At 35.4% G+C, this 25,548-nt stretch overlaps 1 protein-coding gene across 7 annotated transcripts in view; it reads right to left on the reverse strand.

The window, feature by feature from the left end:
- GSK3B (glycogen synthase kinase 3 beta) overlaps nt 1-25,548 on the reverse strand; it is a 275,257-nt gene that overhangs the window by 182,603 nt on the left and 67,106 nt on the right. Inside the window, exon 1 of one of the 7 annotated variants that reach the window (XM_020901785.2) lies at nt 11,423-11,468. The exons of the other annotated variants lie outside the window; for them this stretch is intronic. Within the exon in view, the coding sequence (XP_020757444.1) occupies nt 11,423-11,453 (31 nt within the window). The 5' untranslated portion in view covers nt 11,454-11,468. Of the gene's footprint in view, nt 1-11,422; nt 11,469-25,548 lie in introns of those variants that run through there. 7 annotated transcript variants of the gene reach the window in all.

Genomic DNA, 25,548 nt, shown 5'->3' on the forward strand with positions numbered 1-25,548 from the left:
CACTGGGATTAACTTTTTCATAAACATTCGTATATATCTAAATTTGTGAGCATATCCTTAATTTTTTCCTTAAGTCTCAGAATTAGAACTTCTGAAACTCTCCAAACAGCCCTCCAAAAAGAATATATAAATTTACTTTCCCTCAGCAAAACATCTCCCAAAACCACTGTCACCAACTAAATATTATATTTCTAATCTTTGCCAATTTCAATGGGGAGGAAAGGATACAATTTTGTCTCATTCTATTTTGTGTTTCATCAATATACTATATTGAACACTTTTTTCACACACTTTTTATTTCTCATTAATGTGAATTGCTTATCAAAATCTTTTGAAGTGAATGAATTTAATATTCATGATCAAAACACTCAGATCTGTTTAAAGCATGTTAACGCACACTGGCATTCTCCATAAATATTTGCTTATGTTACACGTTTTAAGAAAGGGAGTTATACACATTCATTCCAGTCATCATAATCCTCTACCTAGTATCTTACAATAATATTTGAAAAATAGAACACTAGTATCAAAGTCTGGGTGGTGAGGAGGGTTCAAATGAAAAACTACTTAATTATGTAATATATAGTATCTCCATTAAAGCATTCATTTAAAAGAATGAAGTAGATACATTAAGTATTGACAAGGAAAATTCCTATGATATATTAACAAATGAAAAAAGGATACAGGAGAAGGAAATGGCAACCCACTCCAGTATTCTTGCCTGGGAAATCCCCTGGACAGGTTTGGTGGGCTACAGTCCATGGGGTTGCAAAAGAGTTGGACACAACTTAGCTACTAAAAAGCAAACAAGAAAATGTACTATATCCTGTATTCTTACAATAAAGTAACTTAGAGGAAAGAAAGAAAAAAAAAAGGATACAGAACATGATCCATTTATAATTCACGGTGAAACAAAACAAGTACAGAGTAAGAATACCAGGTAACCAGTTGCTGTCCGAGGTGCTAAGGACCCAATGATGAACAAGATAGGCTTTTCCCCCCATTTTTATGAAGATGACTAGCTGTTAACAGATACTTAAATTTCCTTTCAGTGTTAAGCCACAATAGAATAAAATGTTTCTCAATTTCTTTCCAAACATAAGTTTGAAGGGGATATAGCTACACACACTACACACCTTCTGGATTTTAGAGCAGAAATACAATACAAAAAATTTAATAAGCTATATATATATATATATACACACATACACACAAAATATATTATTGCCTAGTGTTAATGAAAGAGAAAAAAGTCACAAAATCATTTTTGTCTTAGTTATACTCCTGAGTCTTCTTCACTATCCAAATTTAAAGTTCAATTGATAATATTACACTAAAAAAATCAAGTTACAAAATATTCATGACAATCCCAATTTTGTCTGAAAAGTATTTGTAGTATATTAAATCCTACACACTCCTATAAAAATATCTTGAACTAACTTACTAGTAGTAATTTCTGGAGACAGGAATAAAGGGAAAGTGAGCAGATAGGAAACAGAGAAATTGTACACATTTTATTGTGTACACTTCTATATTGTTTTGAGTATCTGTGGTAAAATAGTATCTTTATTATATAAATAAAACACGTTAAAGTTTCACTGCCATAAGAAGAACCAGAAACTTGGGTCCCATCAAAATTTCTCTATGTAATACATTAATGTCATCAACATGGAACTGCTTAAATTAAAATATCAGAGTGTTAGGCAGGTATAAAAAGCAGTAAGGGAAAGCATCCTATACTATGAGTGATTTCTGGGATTTTCATTAAGCAAAAAAAAACATAAGGTGTAAACTTTATCTAAGAAGGAAAGAGAAATATGACTATTATACATTTTTTGGGTAAATAAAAAAAAAAAATCTATCAACTACAGGGAAGGAGAGGATAAAAGCTTGATTTTTCTGACTATACTTCATACTGTAGCTTTGGAGCCATGAAAATGTTTTATATAACAAAAGTAATCAAAAGTAAATCAAAATGAAAACATTATTCCCAGTAACTGACAGCAAAATGAATAAACCAAACTATGTATCAAAAGGGTAGCTTAAATCTGAAGAAAAATCATTTCAAATGACTTTTAAAACATGACTGTAAATGCCTAGGAGAATTTGTATTAATTATAAGAATTCTTAGACTGTTTTCACCATTTTCTAAAATAGGCTCAAAATAATAATATTAACAGGCATATGTATACATAAGTAACATAGCAAGTAATTCACTATTCTCCAAGACTTTCAGCATAAAAGAGCTATAAATTTAAATCTTAATAAGGTTAAAGGGAAAATATTATAATCTTAAATGCTTAAATTTGCAACAAAATCTTATTTGGAAATATTGGTATGAACTCATGGTGTATTTTCTCATATTTAAATGAGAAATAATGGGACAAATATAGTCAAGTTGTACAATATAATATCAACACAAAATTCATTTGTATCTTTACACACTAAGCAATGAACACTCAAAAGAGTTATCAGGAAACAGCTCAGTTCACAATAGCATTAAAAAATTTAATAGCATAAATACCATTTATGAATAAATTTAACCAAAGAGGTACAAGACTTGAAAACTATGAAATATTACTGAAAGAAATTAGATAATACTGAAATAAATAGAAAGATATGCCATGTTCATAGATCAAAAGACTTATTAAAATGTCAATACTACCCAAAGCAATCTACAGAAGATTGTAAAATTCAAATGAAATTGCAAAGGACTCTGAATAGCCCAAACAACCTTTCTAAAAAAGTAAGACTACCTAAACTTCCCAATATCAAAACTTATTAACAAAGCTACAGTAATCAAGACTACATACATGCTAAGTCACTTCAGTTGTGACTCTCTGTGACCCTATGGACTGTAGCCCGCCAGGCTCCTCTGTCCATGGGATTCTCCACGCAAGAATACTGGAGTGGGTTGCCATGCTCTCCTCCAAGGAAATCTTCAGCCCCAAGGATTGAACCCATATCCCTTATGTCTCCTGCAATGGCAGGTGGGTTCTTTACCACTAGCATCACCTGGGAAGCCCCCAAGACAGTAAAGTACTAACATAAAGACAGAAATACAGGTCAGTGGAACAGAACTGAGAGTTCACAAATAAACCCATTAATCTACAGCCAACCGACCATCAACAAGGGTGCCAAGACTTTAACAGGAAAAGAACAGGCTCTTCAACAAATAAAACTTGGACAACTGGACCCTTACACCTCAAACCATATATAAAAATATACTCAAAAATGGTTCAGGGGCCAAATATAAGAAAAAAGATTATAAAACCCTTAGGAAAAAACATGGGTAAATGTAGATCTTCATGATTTTGGATTTGGGAATACTTTTTCAGGTATGATACCTGAAGCATAAGGAAGAAAGAAGTGGTATATTCAACTTGATCAAAATTTAAAACTTCTGTGCATCTAAGTACATTGTGAAGAGTGTGAAAAGACTACTCACAGAATAGAATTTATTTTCAAATCATGTATATGATACAAGTCTAGTACCCAGAATATATAAAGAAGCTTTACAACCCAACAACAAAAAGACAAATCCAATTTAAAAATGGGAAAAGAAGTCAAATAGACATTCCTCCAAAGAAGATATACCAATGATCAGCAAGTCTATAAAAGATGGTGAACATCATTAATCATTAGGGAAATGCAAATCAAAATCACAATGAGATATCACTTCACACTAACTAAGACGGCCAATATCAAAACATGGAAAATAACAAGTGTTGCACAAGATGTGGAAAAATTAGCATCCATATACACTGCTGGTGGAAGTGTAAAATGATGCACCCACTATGGAAAACTGGCAGTTCCTCAGTTAAACACCCAAGAAAACTGACAAGTGTTCAAAAGTGATCTGTACACAAATGTTCACAGCAGCACTATTCACAACAGTCAAAATCTGGAAACAATCCAAACATCCATCAGCTGAATAAACAAACTGTGGTACATCCATACAATGGAATGTAATTCAGCCATAAGAAGGAATGAAGTACGGATACTTGCTACAACAGGTATGAACCTTGAAAACATTATGCTAGAAAGAGGCCAGACACAAAGACCACATGTTATATGAATACACCTAAGAATGGTCCAGAACAAGCAAGCCCACAATCAGAAAGCAGATCAGCGCCAGTGTCTTGTGGGGTGGCAGAGAAGGAATGCAGAGTGACTACTTAATGAATACAGGGTTTCTTTCGGGATGTGAAAAGGTTCTGGAACTAGACAGTGGTGACGGATACACAACACTGTAAATGTCCTTAATGTCAAGGAATTGTATACTTTAAAATACAAGTGGTCGATTTACATTGTTTATTTTACTACAAAAAGAAAAATCACTCACACATACATATCCTAGCTCTGTCCAATAAAAGGGCCTACAAAAAACTCAACAGTAGCAATGAAGACAGATAATGGTCTTTAAATATTATTTTATACTAAAAAGAATCAGAAATCCCATAGAGAAATAACTGGCTCTAGATCTGAGGCAAGTGATGTACAAGATAAGCCTGGAATACCTTTCTATACTAGAAAACAAGGTTATCAACTGTGGTTTTATCAAGGAATACAGGAGCCAAAAGGAAGGGGTTCCCACTAGCTAAAGATGAGACAATTTGAGAATTAAAAAGAGCAATTACAATGGATTAAAACAAACATATTCAAAATCAGGTGTTCATATTGATACTAAAAAACAAACAAAAACCCACCTCACTGGCCATTGACTACCTGTGTCAGATACTAGAAAAAGAAAGGGCATTTATTCTGCTGTATCTCAGAATAATCATACAATTGATTGAGATAAAGAAGTTCTTTTCTACAGAAGAACTCCAGCAAATAAAACAGAAGGAATAATAAAATATCACCACTATCAGATACTGTGATCTATTAATAGATCAGGATCAGCAAACTTTTTACAGCCAATAAAGAACTAAGTGGAAAGGGAAAGGGAGACGAGGAGAATACAAGAAAGGAACCTATGACTCATTCTTCCCTTTCTTCAGCCTAGTTAGTGACAAGGCAGTGAGGTGCTGCTACCAGCTGTTTCTTTAAAAATGTCCTGGCAAGGACAAAGAGCATTTTATTTTATAAGAAAAGGTTTCCCAAGAAAATCACTCTGCCTCAAGCTGTGAAAACTATTTGGTGTTCTTAGAGCCCCCAAGGATCTTGGCTATTTCAAAAAAGGAAATAAAAAGCTAGGAAAACAAAAAAATTTTCAGGGTGGGGTGGGGGTGGGGAGGGTTTCTCTCTCACTTCCTCAGAACTGAAGGAGGAATAAAACCTGAAGGAAAAAAAAAAAATCTCTGCTTAACTTAATCCACAGTTAATAGTCCTGGTGGTTGTCAATGGTTCTAAACAATTCTCCAGATTTTCAGAGGACACTTCACACTATTTAACTCTACTGAACAAGACTATTAGACATTCAAGTTGGAAGAAAAACATCTTCATGTTCCATCGTAATCTGCTCTTTCCATCACAGTTAAACATTTAGCAACTAATGATCAAATACAAACCAAAGTGTCACCACATACAGACTAGCCTGAAAACAGTTTTCAGGAGAAAAATAAGCAGTATAAAAAGACTGAGTCACAGACATCAGATCTATTCAAAATACATACCTCATATTAAAAACAAATGAAAACTTTATTATGGGCACTAAGTCAGCACCTGCTGATTAAACAGTACTCACTAGAAAAAGTGCCGCGGATCCCTGACAGGAATTGTAGCTGTCTTAATGCCCTATATATTCAAGATAGGACTTCCATTACAGACATACCTCACAGGTTACTGAAGGCTCAGTTCCAGACCATCACAATAAAGTGAATATTGCAAAACAGTGAGTCATGAAATTCTGGTTTCTCAGCACACATAAAAAGTCATGCTTATACTACACTGTAGTCTATTAAGTATCTAATAGCATTATGTCTTTTAAAAATGTATATACCTTAATTAAAAATACTTGTTAAAAATGCTAAGCATCATTTGACAACACAGGGTTGCCACAAATCACCAGGCTGTTTTAAAAAAAAAAAAAAAAGGTATCTGCTAAGTGCAATACAGCAAAGTGCAGTAAGATGAGGTATGACTGTGCTTTATAAAGGCATCTGATGATTTTTCTTCAAATAAGTTTAAAGAAAGACTAGAGGTTTTCCTTATGACCACCCTACACATATTCATTAAAAAACAAAAACAAAAAGCCAGGAACAGAGAGGTAACAACCTAAACCAAGCCTTACTTATTTTTATTAATACTAACAGCAGCTAAGGTTACTCTGTGCCAGACACTATCAAGCACCCTACATGCATAATCACCTCCTTTAAGCATCACAATTACACAAAGGTGGGTATTAAAGTGTCACCATGTCCAGATTATGAAAATGAAGCTATAAAAAGTTAGTAACTAAGCCCACTATATCTGATCAAGAGGGGGTTCTGGTCTTATAAATGCCAAAAGTAGACATAAAGACTATAGATAACTAAAGTGAAAGAAAGTGAAGTAGCTTAGTCATGTCTGACTTTGCGACCCCATGGACTGTAGCCTACCAGGCTCCTCTGTCCATGGGATTCTCCAGACAAGAAAAACTGAATCAGTTCTAATGAGATAGATGAAACTGGAGCCCATTATACAGAGTGAAGTAAGCCAGAAAGATAAAGACCAATACAGTATACTAACACACATATATGGAATTTAGAAAGATGGTAACGATAACCCTATATGCCAAACAGAAAAAGAGACACAGATGTACAGAACAGATTTTTGGACTCTGTGGGAGAAGGCGAGGGTGGGATGTTTAGAGAGAACAGCATCGAAACATGTATATTATCTATAGTGGAACAGATCACCAGCCCAGGTTGGATGCATGAGACAAGTGCTCGGGCCTGGTGCACTAGGAAGACCCAGAGGGATCGGGTGGAGAGGGAGGCGGGAGGGGGCATCGGGATGGGGAATACATGTAAATCCATGGCTGATTCATGTCAATGTATGGCAAAAACCACTACAATATTATAAAGTAATTAGCCTCCAACTAATAAAAATAAATGGAAAAAAAAAAAGAATACTGGAGTGGCTAAAGATATTATCAAATCTCACTCCAAAAGCACTTTAATTTACCCAGTATTCTCTGAAACCTTACCCTCTAGAGCATCGAGTTAGCAAAGGACACAAGTCATGTGTCAAGTAGTAAATTTACTATCCTTTCCTTCGTCCCTAAGTCGGGCACAGCTTTAGTCTCTTTCCTAGTATAACTGCTAAATTGCTGCTTCTAAAGTGTAAAATCCAAATAGGTAGTTCATTACAATTATACAGTAGCACAGTAAAGTCAAAAGAGGAAAGATATAGGAATCAGATTAAGGACCCATTCCTAGTTTTGCCCTGCTACCAGTTTTGTGCTCTTAATCCTCCAGAAGGGCCTCAGGTTCCTTGTCTATTAAATGGAGATATCACCTAGGTTCTACAGAGTAATGTTCTTTAAATGCTGACTCTGCTCCCTTCTCTGCTAATATAAAAGCAAGGTACAAATACCTTAGGCAAAGACTCCAAAGTGTGATCCAAGGAATACAAACCCTTAGAGGGATCCAGTAAATAGCATTTCCTAAACTTCTATAGCCATAGAACAGTTATTACAGTGTAACACTGATTAGAGTAACTCATGTAGGAAATGTTGACCAAAGGAACTTTACATAGGCTAAAAAACAAAATAACAATTTACTTCAGATTCTATGATAGCTCTTTTCGGTCTTCAGTGTTCATTTTTATGCACTATCTAGTTCCTGCCTGCATTCTGGATAGTTGAGCTGGCAGATAAGTGTCCTGTGCATATACAAATATTCCAACCTGAAGTGATGCAGTCCATGGGGTCGCAAAGAGTCAGATATGACTTACTGGCTGAACAACAAAAATTTATAAACTATTCATTAAAACCCAGATGTCTTCTTATAAGTATGGTCTGAAAAATCCAACAGAGCCTGTTCCTGCAATGTTAACAAAAAAATAAAACAGTATTTTTCCACTTGTCTTCCAGTTATAGAGTAGAGGGGACAGGGAATAAAAAGTTCATTTATCAGAATTATGGGAAAAAAACTAAATTATTACAAACATAACGTGTACTTAGTCTCATCTGAAGAGAAAAAAGCAGTACAGAGAATGGGAGCCAATTATACTGTATCTGAGTTTTGTATCATCAAAGGATTTTATTGTAACCTGACACTTAAAAGACATCTCAACTAAGAGAAGTTCCTCAGAAGCACAGAAAATTTATTCCAAGTCATGAAAACTATAAATCAACCCTTTAAAATAATATTTAACTGCCCTCAAAAGCTAGAAAAATACTCCTTAGAAAAACATGATTATGAACTGATGTAATAAAATTTGGTCTCTATGTTCAATATTCAACACTTTATATTTCTTATTTTTCAACATTCAACGTTTATTTAGCACCAACTAGATAAAGAGGATCTTCATGTGCAAGAATAATGAAAAGAAACAACAAAAATTATTGAGACAAGTGATCTCAGCAAACAATAGATTGAAGCAGGTGGCTGAACTCTAGTGCCTGTCTTGAGTCAAGCTACGATGTTGTTAAACTAGAAATCGGTGTCTTCAAGTTACCAGAGGTAGCAAGGCTCCATTTCTGCACATCATTCACATTCACTTAGGACAGTAAAGTAGTTAATAAGAGCTCAAGATTAAATTACCTTGGTTGGCATCCAAGCTCTGCCATCTGCTGGTTATGAAATCTTGGCAAAAGTTACCTACCCTGTCTAAGCCTCAATTTCCTCAATGATAATGGGATCTGGCTTATAACTGACTTTGCAATATGGATTTCAACCAAATATGTTACCCATCTCTTATAGCCACTGATTCATAGACAGCTTGTATTAATTTCAAAGCAAGCTATTTGCTCTTAAAATTTTTACTTCAAAAGGATACAACAATTTACTTATGTATGACTGACAATTTACTTTCTCCTTGGTAAGCAACATTAATAAAAAGTAAAAGTTTCAATGTCTTACCCTAGGAAACTTTAGTTCAACCAATTCCCCAGAATTGTCCTATTTTCTTTCCAAATTATAAACAGCATATAGAGCAGCAATTAAAAGTACAAATTCAAAGTATGACTACAAAATTTCCTGGCTGTGTAAGGCCCTCTAAGCCTCAGTTTCCTCATTTGTAAATTATATTTGCCTTACCAGATTGTGGTAAAGATGAAATAAGATAGAAATGAACTGTTTCGTATTGTGTACTGACCTACTAAGTACTGAAAAAGTTTTGTCTTTCACTTAAAAGTCTGGTGGCCTGAGGTCAGCAGGCTGAAACTATTGCCTACTAGCTGTGAGATTTTGAATAAGTCAAATAAAGTGTTTTTAACTCCATTATCCATTAAATGAAGAGACTATTACCTCAAAGCATATGAAAGTTAAATGAATAGTGCTTGGCACACAGTAAACATGCAAAGGGTAGCTGAATCTGAATTATTCTAGTTCTAAGATCTGAGCTACCATCATTAGCACCTAGGGATGCTAGATGCTACTGAGTTAGCTAATGCTAACTCAATACTCATCATTACCATAAACTTTTTTCTATTAACTTCTTCCCCAACTCTCACTCCTATGGTCAAACACAGCATTTAAAGTACACAGACTTTCCCAGATATATGTGAGAAACAAAAATATGTTGTTGTTGTTAATTGGGACACAAAGAAAAGATACAATTTTAAACAATATCTTACTCTTAAATTAATATGATAGTTGAAAAGCTGTATAATTTATATTGATGTCATATAAAGACAATGGGATCAGATATCCTCTGCCTCTGGGGATCTTTCTTCTCTAAGGACCCCAGGAATCTGCCCACCTACTCCTACTTTGGAAATCATACCATTTGTTTCTTACTAAGTACTCATTCACCACTATGGCTGAAATATAATACTAGAACATTTCCTCTATCCTTTGAAAGTGCAGAGCCATTCTTTAATTTTCCATAAATTATCAGGAGGTAAATATATACTGTAAAGTCTCAAAACCCGCCCAATAAAGGTTATCCCTGATGTTCAACTGAATTTAAATAAAATTATGCTTTCTTCGTTAGTAACTCCTACTCTTAGATTTCAACGGCACAGCAAGCATTTGGTACTTACAGAGAAAACAGAATCTCTTCCAAGAATCATGCCCTAGTCAGCCAAACATCTCACAATGTATACAACCAGTCAAAGAAGCAGATATGTTGATCAGTAAAAACCAAATTATTACCCTGACAACATGCTTTCTCAAAACTCAATATAGACAGCTAAAATTTATAGCTATTTAAGAAATTGGATTATTTAGTAAAGAAAGCCCAAGTTGTTTACTAATATTTCTTGCTTTCTCTGGGAAAGCTCTTCAATTGATACATACACTAGTATATCAGACCAAAAAAATACTGAAAGACAAAAAAGAGGCCCTGTAAAAATTAAAGTTTTCATAAATCCCTACAAGATAATAACATGTCCAAGTATATCCATGGTGAAAGGGCCTGTTCATTTATAAATAGCCTATTTACTTTGTCTCTCACCGAATAAGCTACTTGGAAAAAATAAGGAAACTGACATCACTTTTCATCACGCTAGATCTCTCTTCTACCCTCACCCACTCCAAATAAGCTTCTGGAAGGCTTGGGGGTACTGTACTAGCTGGACAGGCTCAATGCTTCAAAGGTATTATGCTGACCAAGCGGTGCAACCAAGCACCTGAGCTCTTTCATTCAGCTATCCATCCAGAGTTCACACCCCTCTTGTGCTAAGCACATAGTATAAAACAGTGTCTATATCTCTTTTCTTTCCCTACTATTGCTCCTTTGTGTTTAAACAAAAACCTATGTTTAACTCCAAAAATTAATTTATTATATCAAAGCTTTAAAATGTGTCTAAAAACCACAGTGATAGCTTGATGACCTAAAAACTCTAACATCATGTAACTATCATGTATAGTATACAGGTAACTATCATGACAAATTGCCTTCAACTCAAAATATGTATTAAGTAAACCACTATAGAAAGCACTGTGTTCCACACTAAGGAAATACGAAGGTGAGTAAAATACTGTCGCCATACTCAAATTTATACTCACCTAGGGGGAGACAAAACAAGTAAAGTAGATAAAGTAGAACACAAGAAAAGTGTGCTATAGGAGTTACATGCAAGTAACTGCATTTCATGCCTTGGGGTAAAATGTGTGGAAGACTAAGTAGTGGAGGTGGCATATGAAACTCTAAAAGCTGAGTGAGTCTCTGAAACAGCAAGAGGAGAGCATTTATGCCAAAGAATATTTAGACTAATAAGAACCCACTGGGACCAGGACAATCATGGCAGTAACATCTAACAAGTATATCAATAACAGTTTTAATATACATTTTAAGTGTGCTAAAATATGGGGAAAAAAATCATTACCTCCTATACCAAGCACCTTTCTGAAGAACATAAATCTCTCAACCTCTTTAATGTGGTATAAAATTTCAAAAAACTGAAGACACGACTAAAAACAAAACAAAGCAATTAGACAAATCAATGAAGTGTTTTTAAAACTACATATATACTTTATCTATTCCTTATTTATTCCTTTAGAATAAGTAGACTATATACATATATATGTATTTCAATATATGACTGACAGATTGACAACAACAGTATACAATAACATAATTCCTGAAAAATTCTAAACTGCTCAATATGTGGCTACTAAGCACTTAAAATGTGACTACTTCAAATCAGGACGTGCTATAAGAGTAAAATACCCACTAGGTTGTGAAGTCAGCAAAAACAAGACCAGAAGCTGACTGTGGCTCAGATCATGAACTCCAAATTGCAAAATTCAGACTTAAATTGAAGAAAGCAGGAAAAACCACTAGACCATTCAGGTATGACCTAAATCAAATCCCTCACGATTATACAGTGGAAGTGAGAAATAGATTCAAGGGATTATACCTGATAGAGTGCCTGAAGAACTATGGACAGAGGTTCGTGACATTGTACAGGAGGCACTGATCAATACCATCCCCAAGAAAAAGAAATGCAAAAAGGCAAAACGGTTGTCTGAGGAGGCCTTACAAATAGCTGAGAAAAGAAGAGAAGCTAAAGGCAAAAGAGAAAAGGAAAGATATACCCATCTGAATGCAGAGTTCAAAACAATAGCAAGGAGAGATAAGAAAGACTTTATCTGTGATCAATGCAAAGACCAATGGAACAAGATAGAAAGACCAGAAATAAACCCATGTACCTACGGGTACCTTATTTTTGACAAAGGAGGCAAGAATATACAATGGGACAAAGACACTCTCTTCAATAAATGGTGCTGGGAAAACTGGACAGCTACATGTAAAAGAATGAAATTAGAACACTTCCTAACACCATACACAAAGACGAACTCAAAATGGATTAAAGACCTAAATGTAAGACCAGAAACTATAAAACTCTCAAAGCAAAACATAGGCAGAACACTTGATGACATAAATCAAAGCAAGATCCTCTATGACCCAACTCCTAGAGTAATGGAAGTTAAAAAGCGGGACCTGATTAAACCTAAAAAGCTCTGGCACAGCCAAGGAAACTATAAGAAAGGTGAAAAGACAACCCTCAGAATGGGAGAAAATAATAGCAAATGAAACAACTGATAAAGGATTAATTTCCAAAATATACAAGCAGCTCATACAACTCAATACCAGGAAAACAAACAACCCAATCAAAAACTGGGAAAAAGACCTAAACAGACATTTCTCCAGAGAAGACATATAGATGGCTAACACATGAAAAGATGCTCAACACCACCCATTATTAGAGAAATGCAAATCAAAACTTCAATGAGATATCACCTCACACCAGTCAGAATGACCATGATCAAAAAGTCCACAAACAATAAATGCCAGAGAGGGTGTGGAGAAAAAGGAACACTCTTGCACTGTTGATGGGAATATAAACTGATACAGCCACTATGGAAGACAGTATGGAGACTCCTTAAAAAACTAGGAATAAAACCACCATATGACCCAGCAATCCCACTCCTAGGCATATACCCTGAGGAAACCAAAACTGAAAAAGACACATGCATCCCACTGTTCACTGCAGCACTATTTATAATAGCCAGAACATGGAAGCAACCTAGATGTCCATCGCCAGATGAATGGATAAAGAAGTTGTGGTACATATACACAATGGAGTATTACTCAGCCATAAAAGGGAATGCATTTGAGACAGTTCTAATGAGGTGGATGAATCTAGAACCTGTCATACAGAATGAAGTCAGAAAGAGAAAGACAAATATCATATTCTAACGCATATATACAGAATCTAGAAAAATGGTACTGAAAAATTTATTTACAGGGCAGCAATGGAGAAAAAGACATGGAGAATAGACATATGGACACGGGGAGAGGGGAGGAAAGGGTGACATGTGTGGAAAGAGTAACATGGAAACTTACATTACCATACGTAAAATCGATAGCCAATGGGAATTTGCTGTATGGCTCAGGAAACTCAAACAGGGCTCTCTATCAGCCTGGAAGGGTGGGGTGGGGAGGGAGATGGGAGGGAGGTTCAAAACGGAGGGGATATATGTACACCTATCGCTGATTCATTTTGAGGTTTGACAGAAAACAACAAAATTCTGTAAAGCAATTATCCTTCAATTTAAAAAAAATGCAAAGAAATAAAGGAAACAATAGAATGGAAAAGACTAGAGATCTCTTCAAGAAATTAGAGCTACCAACATTTCATGCAAAGATGGGCACAATAAAGGACAGAAATAGTATGGACCTAACAGAAGCAGAAGAGATTAAGAAGAGGTGCCAAGAATATACAGAAGAACTATACAAAAAAGATCTTCATGACCCAGATAACCATGATGCTGTGATCACTCACCTTAGAGCCAGACAACCTGGAGTGGGAAGTCAAGTGGGCCTTAGGAAGCATCACTATGAACAAAGCTAGTGGAGGTAATGGAATTCCAGTTGAGCTATTTCAAATCCTAAAAGATGCTGCTGCTAAAGTGCTGCACTCAATATGTAAGAAATTTGGAAAACTCAGCAGTGGCCACAGGACTGGAAAAGGTCAAATTTCATTCCAATACCAAAGAAAGGTAATGCCAAAGAATGTTCAAACTACTGCACAATTGCACTCATCTCACACGCTGGCAAAGTAATGCTCGAAATTCTCCAAAGTAGGCTTCAACAGTACATGAGCCGAGAACTACCCGGTGTTTAAGCCGGATTTAGAAAAGGCAGAGGAACCAGAGATCAAATTGCCAACATCTCTTGGATCATCAAAAAAGCAAGAGAGTTCCAGAAAAACATCTACTTCTGCATTACTGACTACGCCAAAGCCTTTGTGACTGTGTGGATCACAAAAAACTGTGGAAAATTCTTAAAGAAATGGGAATACCAGACCACCTGACCTGCCTCCTGAGAAATCTGTATGCAGGTCAAGAAGCAACAGTTAGAACCGGATGTGGAACAATGGACTGGCTCCAAATGGGGAAAGGAGTATGTCAAGGCTGTATACTGTGACCCTGCTTATTTAACTTATATGCAGAGTACATCATGGAAAATGCTGGGCTGGATGAAGCACAAGCTGGAATCAAGATTGCCAGGAGAAATATCAATAACTTCAGATATGCAGATAACATCACCCTTATGGCAGAAGAACTAAAGAACCTCTTGTTGAAAGTGCAAGAGGAGAGTGAAAAAGTTGGCTGAAAACTCAACATTCAAAAACTGAGATCATGGCATCTGGTCCCATCACTTCATAGCAAATAGATGGGGAAACAATGGAAACAGTGACAGACTATTTTCTTGGGCTCCAAAATCACTGCAGGCAGTGACAGCAGTCATGAAATTAAAAGATGCTCTCGCTCCTTGGAAGAAAAGTTATGACCAACCTAGACAGCATATTAGAAAGCAGAGACATTACCTTGCCAACAAAGGTCGGTCCAGTGAAAGCTGTGGTTTTTTCCAGTAGTCATGTATGGATATGAGAGTTGGACTATAAAGAAAACTGACTGCTGAAGAATTGATGCTTTTGAACTGTGGTGCTGGAGAAGACTCTTGAGAGTCTCTTGGACTGCAAGGAGATCCAATCAGTCCATCCTAAAGGAAATCAGTCCTGAATATTCATTAGAAGGACGGATGCTGAAGCTGAAGCTCCAATACTTTGGCCACCTGATGTGAAGAACTGACTCCTTAGAAAAGACCCTGATGCTGGGAAAGACTGAAGGCAAGAGAAGAAGGAGATGACAGAGGATAAGACCCAAGGGACATGAGTTTGAACAAGCTCCAAAAGTTGGTGATGAACAGGGAAGCCTGGTGTGCTGCAGTCCATGGGGTCACAAAAAGTCAGACACAACTGAGCAACTGAACTGAACTTAACTGAGGTTGTGAACATTTAATACCAAATAAAGAATGCACAATTTATCATTAGTAAATTACATGTTGAAATAATACTTTGGGGATACACTACTTTAAACAAAGTATATTCTTAAAATTAAGTTCACTTGTCTTTTTACTCTTTTTTTTTTAAGTGGCTCCCAGAAAATTTTAAATCATGCATGTGATTCACATTTGTGGCTTGCATTGTATTTCTATTGAATACATCTGGTTTAAACAACTACTTAACATTTATATTGTTCAGATTTCTGTACTTGCTTCATATTGTTCCTTCTTGTTGGCATAGTAATCACTCAATCGTGATACAAATTAACCTTCCAAACATCTATGCCTCAATGTCTAGACACTAAAAAGATGAGACACCTGCCAAAAAAGTGTGTCAGTTTCTTAGCTACTCTTTTGGAGCAAATGTGAAAAAAACAACTGACTATAAACTTTTCCAGATACATTTACCAAACAGTTAATACTCCAGGCACTGCTGACTGATGTCATGAAACTATGTTAGGTAAGAACTGCTCAGGGATGCAAAGACATGGGATCCGCGAAATAAAGAGCAACAAAAGAAGTCAGAGGATGACAGATGTGCAGCAGGGGCCTGGAGAGGAACCAGGCCATATCCCAGTAGGAGAGGACTCCAGGAAAAGGGACACTCCAGGAAAAGAAAGTAGGGTAGGGCAGTCTAGAGAATGCTTAATAAATTTGAGGGGAAAAAAAAACCAAAACCAAGTCTGTGATCATTGCAAGCTGTGCAAAAAAAAGAAAATGGCAACAAAAAAGTATATTAAAAAAGTGAAAGGAAACAAAGGAAATGTGACTGTCATTCAGAAACAACGTAACTCTTTAAAATGTTAAACAGAGTTCCCATATGACTTAGCAATCCCACTCCTAGGTTTATACCCTAAAGATCTGAAAACATGTCCACACAAAAACTTGTTCACAAATTTTCATTTCAGTATTATTCATAATAGCCAAAAAGCAGAAACTATCTAAATGTTCACTAATGAATGAATAAACAAATACATGCATATTATTCAGCAATAAAAAGTAATGGAATAACAATAAATGCTACAACACAGATCAATCTAGCAGACATTATGAAAAGTAAAAGAAACCAGTCACAAAAGGCCACATATTTTATGATTCAATTTATATGAAATGTCAAGAACAGGGAAATTCACAGACAGAGATTAATGGTTGCCTAGAACTGGGAGGAAGGGAAATAGGACTACTACTGGATAAGGGACGGAGGAGAAATGACTACTATTGGATACAAGGTTTCTTTTGGAGGTGATCAAAAATATTCTAAAATTAGATTGTGGTGACAGTTTCATCACTCTGTGAGTACTGGAAACCACTGAGCTGTATACCTTAAATTAATAAATTTTATGGTATGTGAATTACATCTCAATAATGCATTTTTAAAAAGGAAACGTAATCACTATACACTATTCACTTCTGCAAATACTGCTTAATGTCTAGATATTGAGTATTAATCATTTAATGATTTAAACAAAATAATTAACTAAAAATGGTGGTATAGTTATATTAGTAAGATAATAAAAGGGAGATAGGGATGACAATGAATAATATCAAGAATAATTTTAAGAAACAGACAAATATCATACTATTAAAATTATGATAAAATTATTAGAGGCAATAGTTATAGTTAAGACTGCCTCTAAGAAACAGAAATGAAGAAAAGTTAAAATTGCATAATAAGACTTTCTGCACTATTTGATTTCTTTAAATTATATGATACAGTGGATTACTGAATAAAAACATTTTAATTTTTTAAGACTAAGGAATGCTTGGTTTAGAAGCAGAATGAAACCGTGCGCTCTTAAAGAGGTAAAAGGCACAGGCTTCATTGACATTGACGCACTCTGCGCCTCTGATCTCTCAAGAGAACAGGTTTTCTCATCTAAGATGTTCAAAAAATGGCAAGTTAGAGTATCAAATACCTTTTGTCTTTTTCTTTACCATGAAATACACAACTATTTCCAGCAAGAACACATATAAGATCTCTATGACACTATAGATCACTTCTCAAATACACAAAGAGTAGCAAATATTTTAAATGTGCCACTAAGTATTCATTGGTCATGACTATTATTTTACCTCTTATTATGAAGAGAAGCACTCTCTCATTTTTGTATTTACTCTCCACCTAACTCATACTCAGAAAAATTAGAGTTTGGTAATTTACTAGGATGAAAAACAATAGCAATTTTCTAGACTAACTGATTTAAAGTTTGTTTTAACTCTAACACCTTATGCTAAAGGAAGTGTTAATTTAGGTCTGTACACATAAAATATAATTCCATAGCAGAAATAACCTGTAAAAGTGGCTCAGCTGGTAAAGAATCTGCCCGCAACGCAGGAGACCTGGATTCGATCCCTGGGTTGGGAAGATCCCCTGGTGAAAGGAAAGGCTACCCATTCCAGTATTCTGGCCTGGAGAATTCCATGAACCATACAGTCCAAAGGGACTGAGCGACTTTCACATGGAAGGATACCTAAGAAAGTGGAAGGCTGACTCTCCAGGAAAGAGGACTGATAGTTCCTTATAGAGCAGGAGGAGAAAGACATCACTAAATACTTTTAAAATTTTGAATCAGGTGAGTAAATCCCATTTTTAAATGCAAAATATGTAAATAAGACAAACATGGAATTGTCTATCATACAGCATCTAATTAATATTATTATTGTGGTTGTTACTATACATTATGTAAATATGATATACACACACATATTATTGTTAAAACCCTACAAACTCAAAGTTTCCCTCTTTCCTTCAGAGTTTAAATACTGTATAAAATGTGAAAGCTTTGAAATTCCAATAAGACACCAAATGCACCCACAATACTGTCAGTCTGGTGCCAAGCATAAATAACTCCAGCACTTCTTCAGGTGCTGCCTCTACAAACTCAAAAGTCTAGTAGTAGCAATTTGACTCAGCTCAATAACTTCCACACAGATCATGAAGAGAGTGCTTAATCAATTAAAAAGAATTAGCTGATTTTATGGAATAAGGGAAGTAGAGGGAGTTACATTTTTAAAACTTAGTTTAGCCTGCCTTGGAAAGAAATCTGAAACATCTTCTCACTTACATTAGTCAATTAAGCCCCTAAGAATTTCTTCCCTCATAGCTCAGATGGTAAAGAATCTCTTAGACCTTCAAAAGAGAAAAAAGTACTTGATCATGACTGTTCTTTTTCTTCAGGTTAACAATTAAGATATCCACCTTTTCAATTCCAAAAGTGTGTTTGGTAAAATTATTCTAACAGCCAATCATAAGAAAGATTAAATGGCTCCATGCAGTTGCCTCCTAAGTATTCCACAAGTATCAACAGAAGGTATGAGCACATCAAAATCCTAACAGCAACTCCATATATACCAAAGAAAAAATAAGACAACAAATCTTAAATCACATAAAATGCTGTTCTTGAAAAATAATATATAGATGGACAATGGAAGAAAGAGCAGGAAATGATATGGGGTAGCATACTGAAAACTGTAGTATCTTTATCTGTATCACTGAAAGTCAACCAGAGTTGGTCAACCAGACAGAGATGACCAAATTCTCTTCCTCATCAAGTCAGTAACCAAGAGGGGCTGTTTAATGCAGTGAGAAGTTATTAGAGAACCCCAGCTAACCAGAAGAGACTTTTCTGCCTTTTGTCCTTTTAAAAGAATGAAGTTACTGTAATTTAACCTTCTTGAAATCAAAATTTTGAACAATTATCAGAGTGATTTCCCCTGAAGTTTTATAAGGCTACACTAAGTAATCCCAATATGCCTCTTTTCCTGCATTGTCTCGTCTAAACTTTTTAGGTGTAATGCTTAATACCAGTGTAATTCATTCCTTTCTAATTTGCAGTTTAAAAAAAAAATGGACAACTCAATGATTTAGAACTATGTGTTAAATGAAAAATGAACTCTAAAAGCCAAAAAATAACCTATAAGGAAAAGTGCATGCACCATTTGTGGGAGGATTTTCACTGCTCAGGAACCTTTTTGGTTCATTTCCTGACTGCAAAATACCAAACAATTCCAACAAGGTGATACTCCAAATAACCCAATTGCACACTGATGCACAGCTGTTATTCTTTAATAACAATAACAAACTGTGAAGGTTCACAGTTCCAGACAAAACAAGTGTCCAAGTGATACCTGAATAATTGGTTGTGTACATACAATAATTAAAAAATATCCTGAAGTTTGCTGTCAAATATTAAAAGGAAGAGTAGAACACTTCACAATCTATAGGAAGAGATGGCAAGAAATAATAATCCTTAATAATGCTTAATTTGGAGAATCACATTCTAATATTACCTGGAAATATAAATATAACAAATTTACTTGTGAACAATCAGGACTTTTCAATAAAAACGAGTGCTCCAATTGAACATTAAACAAAAAAAAATATATATATACTACTCATTTTTCTTTTTGTGTTGCCACAAGCCTTAACACTTTCAATTTCAATGTTTGTCTTAACAAGTTTTCCCTGAAATCATAAAAGAATTGAGAGGGTTTTTTTCCAATATAAGTATTTAAGTACTATATTTGCTAACAGGCATGCCTGAAACTAATTTCAACAGCATTACTAATCATGTAAGTCTTACACAATCACTGCTAAATTATCAATGAAAGACTATCCTAAAAGCAAAAGGTAGCTTATCTCTGGAATCCAAGTGTTAAGGTAACAGCAATCCATTCTCTATAAAATATACAATAAAGGGAAAAAACTCTAGAATCAGAATGCTTACATTTGAATTCTATTAGAACAATTTTCTGGCCAGGTAATCTTGAACAAGTTGCTTCCCCTCCCTAAATCTCATTTACCTATCTATAAAGTGGGGATAATGGTACTAGCTACTTTTTGAGCTGTAATGATTAAAGTGAGCAGCTGCATTTGGCAGAGCGCTTATTAGCACATAATAAACATTCAATAGGTGTATCACATGTCAATCATGTATTATTCATGGCCCCTTTCTGTTAAAGCAACCTACTTATTTCTGGCTTCCTGAGACAAGGAATTCAACATGATACAATTAATAGTAATGAAAAATGGAGTATTACTGTTAATGCTTTGCACCAATGTTACTAATATTTTTGCCTGCCTGCCTGCCTACCATCTCTTTGGCTTTAGGGCATACTTATTCAATGCTAGGCCTGTAAATTCATTTAAATTTTATCACCATCTAAAACATAGGTTTCTATGGGAGTTCCCTGGTGGCCCTAGTAGTGAGAATTCTAGGCTGTTACTGTCGTAGCCCAGGTTCAATGCCTGGTCCAGGAACTGAGATCAGGCAAGCTGCATAAAGCAGCCAAAAAAAAAAAGTTTAATTTAAAAATAAAATACAAATTTCTAGGAAAATAATACCTCCTTCGTCAGGAATGTTTACTTTTCATTATTAAACTGATCTGAAAGGACAATCAAGAAATTAACAACTCCAGATTATATTAATAAGGGAAATGTTAAAGGTTCATATTTGTGCCATTGTTGGCCATGGTATCCTGAAGACAAAAGGAAAAGTTGGTTTGACAAAATTAGTTTCAAAATAACCAAAACATCACTGCCTTAATACAACCAAATTAAAATGCTTCTAAGGAAAGTATTCAATCCAAAAATATAAGATACAACCATTTACGGAACTTCAACTTGCATTTCAACTTTGAAAGTAGACCTTTCTCCCCAAAACATAAGCACAAGTGAGAAAAGTGACTGTAAAATAAGAATCCAAATCTACGAAGTTGTGTCTTTGTATCTTAAGCCAGACCGAGTATACTACAGACGTAGGTATAAAGTGAAATAATTTACTCAAAGTCCATTGTGTGCCATATATTAACTCATTAAAAAGAAAAAAAAAATCTAGAATAAAAACTGTAATAATAATAGAAATAAACATCGGTTTTATTAATTTAATGATAGGAAACTTCTGGAAAAACAAATTGCTCTCCTTTAGGTCAGTTTTTCCTTGATTTTCTATTCACATGAGAGTATGTGCTCAGTCATACCTGACTCTTTGGGACCCCAGGGACTGTAGCCCACCAGGCTCCTCTGTCCATGGAATTCTCCAGGCAAGAATACTGGAGTGGGTTGCTATGCCCTCCTCCAGGGGACCCTGCGGACTCAAGAGATTGAACCTGTGTCCCTTGCATTGCAGGCAGGTTCTTTACCATCTGAGTCACCAGGGAAGCCCTCTATTCACACAGGTCTTCATATAAATAAACATTTCTATATCACACTCAACCAAAGTCAAAGACAATTATATAACTAAGGATGATTTGTACAACCCTAGATAGAAGTAAAGATTGCAACCTCTACTTTAAAATCAATGAACCATGAAAATATTTCTATCCTTGCAATCATGCAAGACTTCCCTCCTCTCCACACCACTCCCTTCAACTGCCCCCCAAAAAATAGGCTAGAAAAATGATGCTAAACATCCAATAAATTATTTACTCATGATGATTACGTTCTTAGTAGAACAGTATCTGGGAAATCAGGTTGGTCCTGTTAGTACCAGATGTAATCCCATCACACCCACGTGCTCTGCCCCTCCATTCTCCTGCTGCAGGGTGGAGCATCACAAGAGACTCCACAGTCCCACAGCCTGCCCAATTCCATCCCTGTCCCACAATCCCATGAGTGTTAAGTATGGAACTGTGGCACCAGGGTCAGCACACGCATGTTTCACAGCCTTCTCTATACATAAAGAAAAAACACACACAAAAACAGACCTCCCCTGGTCTCAGAATCTGCTGCTGCCACTTAAGCTGGCTTCCCCAGCCTGCCTGTTTCTCCGAAACAGTATCTCAGACTGGCAACCCAAGTTCAAAGCAAGGGGCGGACAGCACAGGGTACAAGTATGTGCTGGTTTCCAGCCGAATCACACAAATGAAATGAGATGTCACCTCACTTTCTACATGCAATTCCCAATCAGTCATGAATTGATTTATGAATCTCTGGGTTCCCTTGGAAGTTTTTCTTAGCACTTGTGCCTTTAACTCATTTCACAATTAGCATTCTAGGGGCACATTTAACAAGACAGCATGCAATTCTTATATGACGGTCTAGTTTTTCAACAACTCTGGAAAGGTCTGGTTGGGAAGGGAATGAAATTTTAATGAAGATAAAATTCTGGTTTTCAGTTTCACACATGAGCTCTCTTTCACACTAGAAAAAATCTAGAAACTGGTGAAATTCTAATAACCTGATTTTTATATGAGATTAAACTCCCTCAGGAATAGAGTAACTCTAAGTTGCCACCTACTCTTTGGCTTTAGCCACCATACAACTAAATACTGCACAGCAATATGCAACTACTATTATTCTCACTAAAGAAATTTGATATAAGAAACCCTGTATGAAAAAATAACTTTTCACTGACTTAGCTAGGAAACTAGCTAAATTTTCACTAATAATTTATCAAAAGACTTAATTACTAATATTTTAATAATAAATCATAGACAGCACCTTACTGCCTCCATTTTGAGTAAAATATCATGTGATTTTACAGAAGAACTGTCTAGATATTAACGTTTATCTAATAACACTTGAATATGAACGCAGACCCAAAAAAAAAAAAAAAAATGGTTACACCACATTGAGGTTAAAAAAAAAAAGTCAAATATACTCGTCTTAACCGGATGAACACTTAGCACAACCAAAACAAAAGGCAAAAAGTAAATAAATGAATAAATCAACTTTTAAATTTCTGCTGGAGTCTGCATATTAACATTATTTTAAACAGCAAGGTTTACCTAAAATAACCATTATTTATGAGACTAGTCTTAAGAATGTACCAAAGATTGAAGGCTGTATAAAATATCTAATATTTTTATGTTACAGCTTAGTCCAAAAAATATTTTCATTGTTTTCAAATAAATTACCATCAGGTTATTATAACTAGGTTTCAAGTGTGAGATCTTTTGAATTTACATTAAAAAATATTTTCTTTTTGAGAAATGGAAAGAATAAAAACTCTTAGTTTACTACTCCTGAAAATAAATCCAGCATTTTCAGACATAGAAAAATTAGAGACAGTGCAATTAACAGACTGTTAAGTTAAATACGATTGCCAGTAACCAACTGCTGTCTGTTGAATTTCAAGAAAATCTATTGCATATTAAATTTTTACAAAGTGAACTCATCTATCATCTCAGCACTTTCTCAACTTTCCCATTACAATCAACAATATAACTTGGCGGTCAAATCTTCCAGACCAGTAACATCAGAATTTATTTTTAACTCCTGACTCGTTCCCAAATATTCCCCCCTTCAATCCAATCCAAAGTCCTGCCAGTTCATTCACGCTGTCTCTCAAATGTGTTCTTTTCATCCGATTTTCAATTTTGCTTTATATTCTCTCATTATTCACAACATACTCTACTACTCCCTAAAAGGGATCTGATGCCTGGTTTCTAACTCATCAACTTTGCTGCTCAAACCATCTTCAAATATTTTGTTCAGCAACCTATAGTATATTCCAAACTCTCTTGAATCTCAACCAAAGCCATCAGACCCCTCTGCTTTCCATCAGTTAGCATATTTCTCAAATTCCATCTCTTCTTATTTTCCTATTTAGGCCCCTTTTATTCAGATTTACTAACCTGCTTTATAAATACAAAAGTCACTACCTCTGTGCCTCTGCCCGTTCTGTCCACCTAGGACCCTTTATGCTTCTCAATTCAAGTCACTGCCTCCTTCAACAGCTGCCTTAAAACATACCTTTGCAGGAAGTCTTCCCTCCAAGCCATCTACTTCATGTCTTTATTTTTTGTCCCTCTGAACAAAATATTCTATTTGCATTTATAGTCTTGCAGTCATCAGATTACTGTTCTCACGTTTTGTCCCATAATCTGCCTCAAAAACGAAGCTTTCCAAACCAAGGACTATAATTTTTTATCGCTTAAAAAGGGGTCCCTTAGAACACCAGCACTCTAACAAAGACTTCCTTCCAAAATGCATTTAAAGTTAAGGTTGTCAAAAACACAGAGTCAGCACTGAACTCCAACTTCTTAAGTGTTAAGCTGACCTATATGGTAACAGAAAAGTCAACATTTTAACCCGCACTTTGCAAGAGTTGCCCCATCTTCAGTCAACATCCACACAGGATTCAAAGAAAATCCTGTGAACTAAATGAAAAGTCCCCAAATTTAGTATTATTAGGTATCCCATTCTGCTCTCTGAATAAACTAATTACCCAAGATTGATTTCGAGTGGTCTTTAAACCAAGATGAAAAACATCCTAACACTCCAGTACCACAAGAGGCTCTTAAGGAGCTATTATGAGATTTGCTTCATCATAGCTGAAAATTACCCCAGAATTTTAAAATATTCCTCTCAAATGACCCCATGAATTGCTTAGAAAGCTTGACCATTCCCTGAAAGATGCATCATCAGCTTCCCTCTTCACATACTCTGCATTCTGAACTAGCTAGTCACCAAAAAAAAATTTAACTCTCAAAAATAATCTCCCATTCAGCTATTACCTTAGACTACCCTGTTTCAGACAAGTTCCAAAAGCCACCATGAATTGAAATCCTGAGTTCAAATAAGAGTGTTCATTTTATAATCAGTTTCACATAACAGCATATACTTTTTTTTAATCTCAATTCAATTCTCTCCTTCTTCTAAGTAGCAAAACAGTTTTTCTTTGCCCTCATTCATGCCCCTTTCTGAAGGAATAAGGAAACTATAATACAGATATTTTTGTCAAATTCTTTAAGTATGTTTAAATAAACTGTCATTAAACATCACATAAACATATCCATAAGCATAGATACACTAAAACACTGGATACTGAGTATACCAAACACTGAAAATAGACTCTTTGAGCACAAATCTGGGAAGAGTATAGACGTCTAGCAACAACCTTGAACAAAGCCCAAACACCCCTATTAAATCTGGAACCACAACCTTCTGCAAAACCTGAGATGGAAAAGTCTAAATCCATATTCTTCTAACTTCATAGTCTTATCTGAATTTGAAAGGAAACCAATGCAAGACTGTTGTAAGTAGTCCTAAGAAGGAACCCCTGAACTCTAGATCATTTAGCAAGTACTGAAAGCAATGGCACCCCAAAGCTGAACTCCAATGATGAGTCAGTGACAATTAACATCCAACTTACT

This window comes from Odocoileus virginianus, chromosome 4 (assembly GCF_023699985.2).
Source record: "Odocoileus virginianus isolate 20LAN1187 ecotype Illinois chromosome 4, Ovbor_1.2, whole genome shotgun sequence".
In the NCBI taxonomy this organism is placed as follows: Eukaryota; Metazoa; Chordata; class Mammalia; order Artiodactyla; family Cervidae; genus Odocoileus; species Odocoileus virginianus.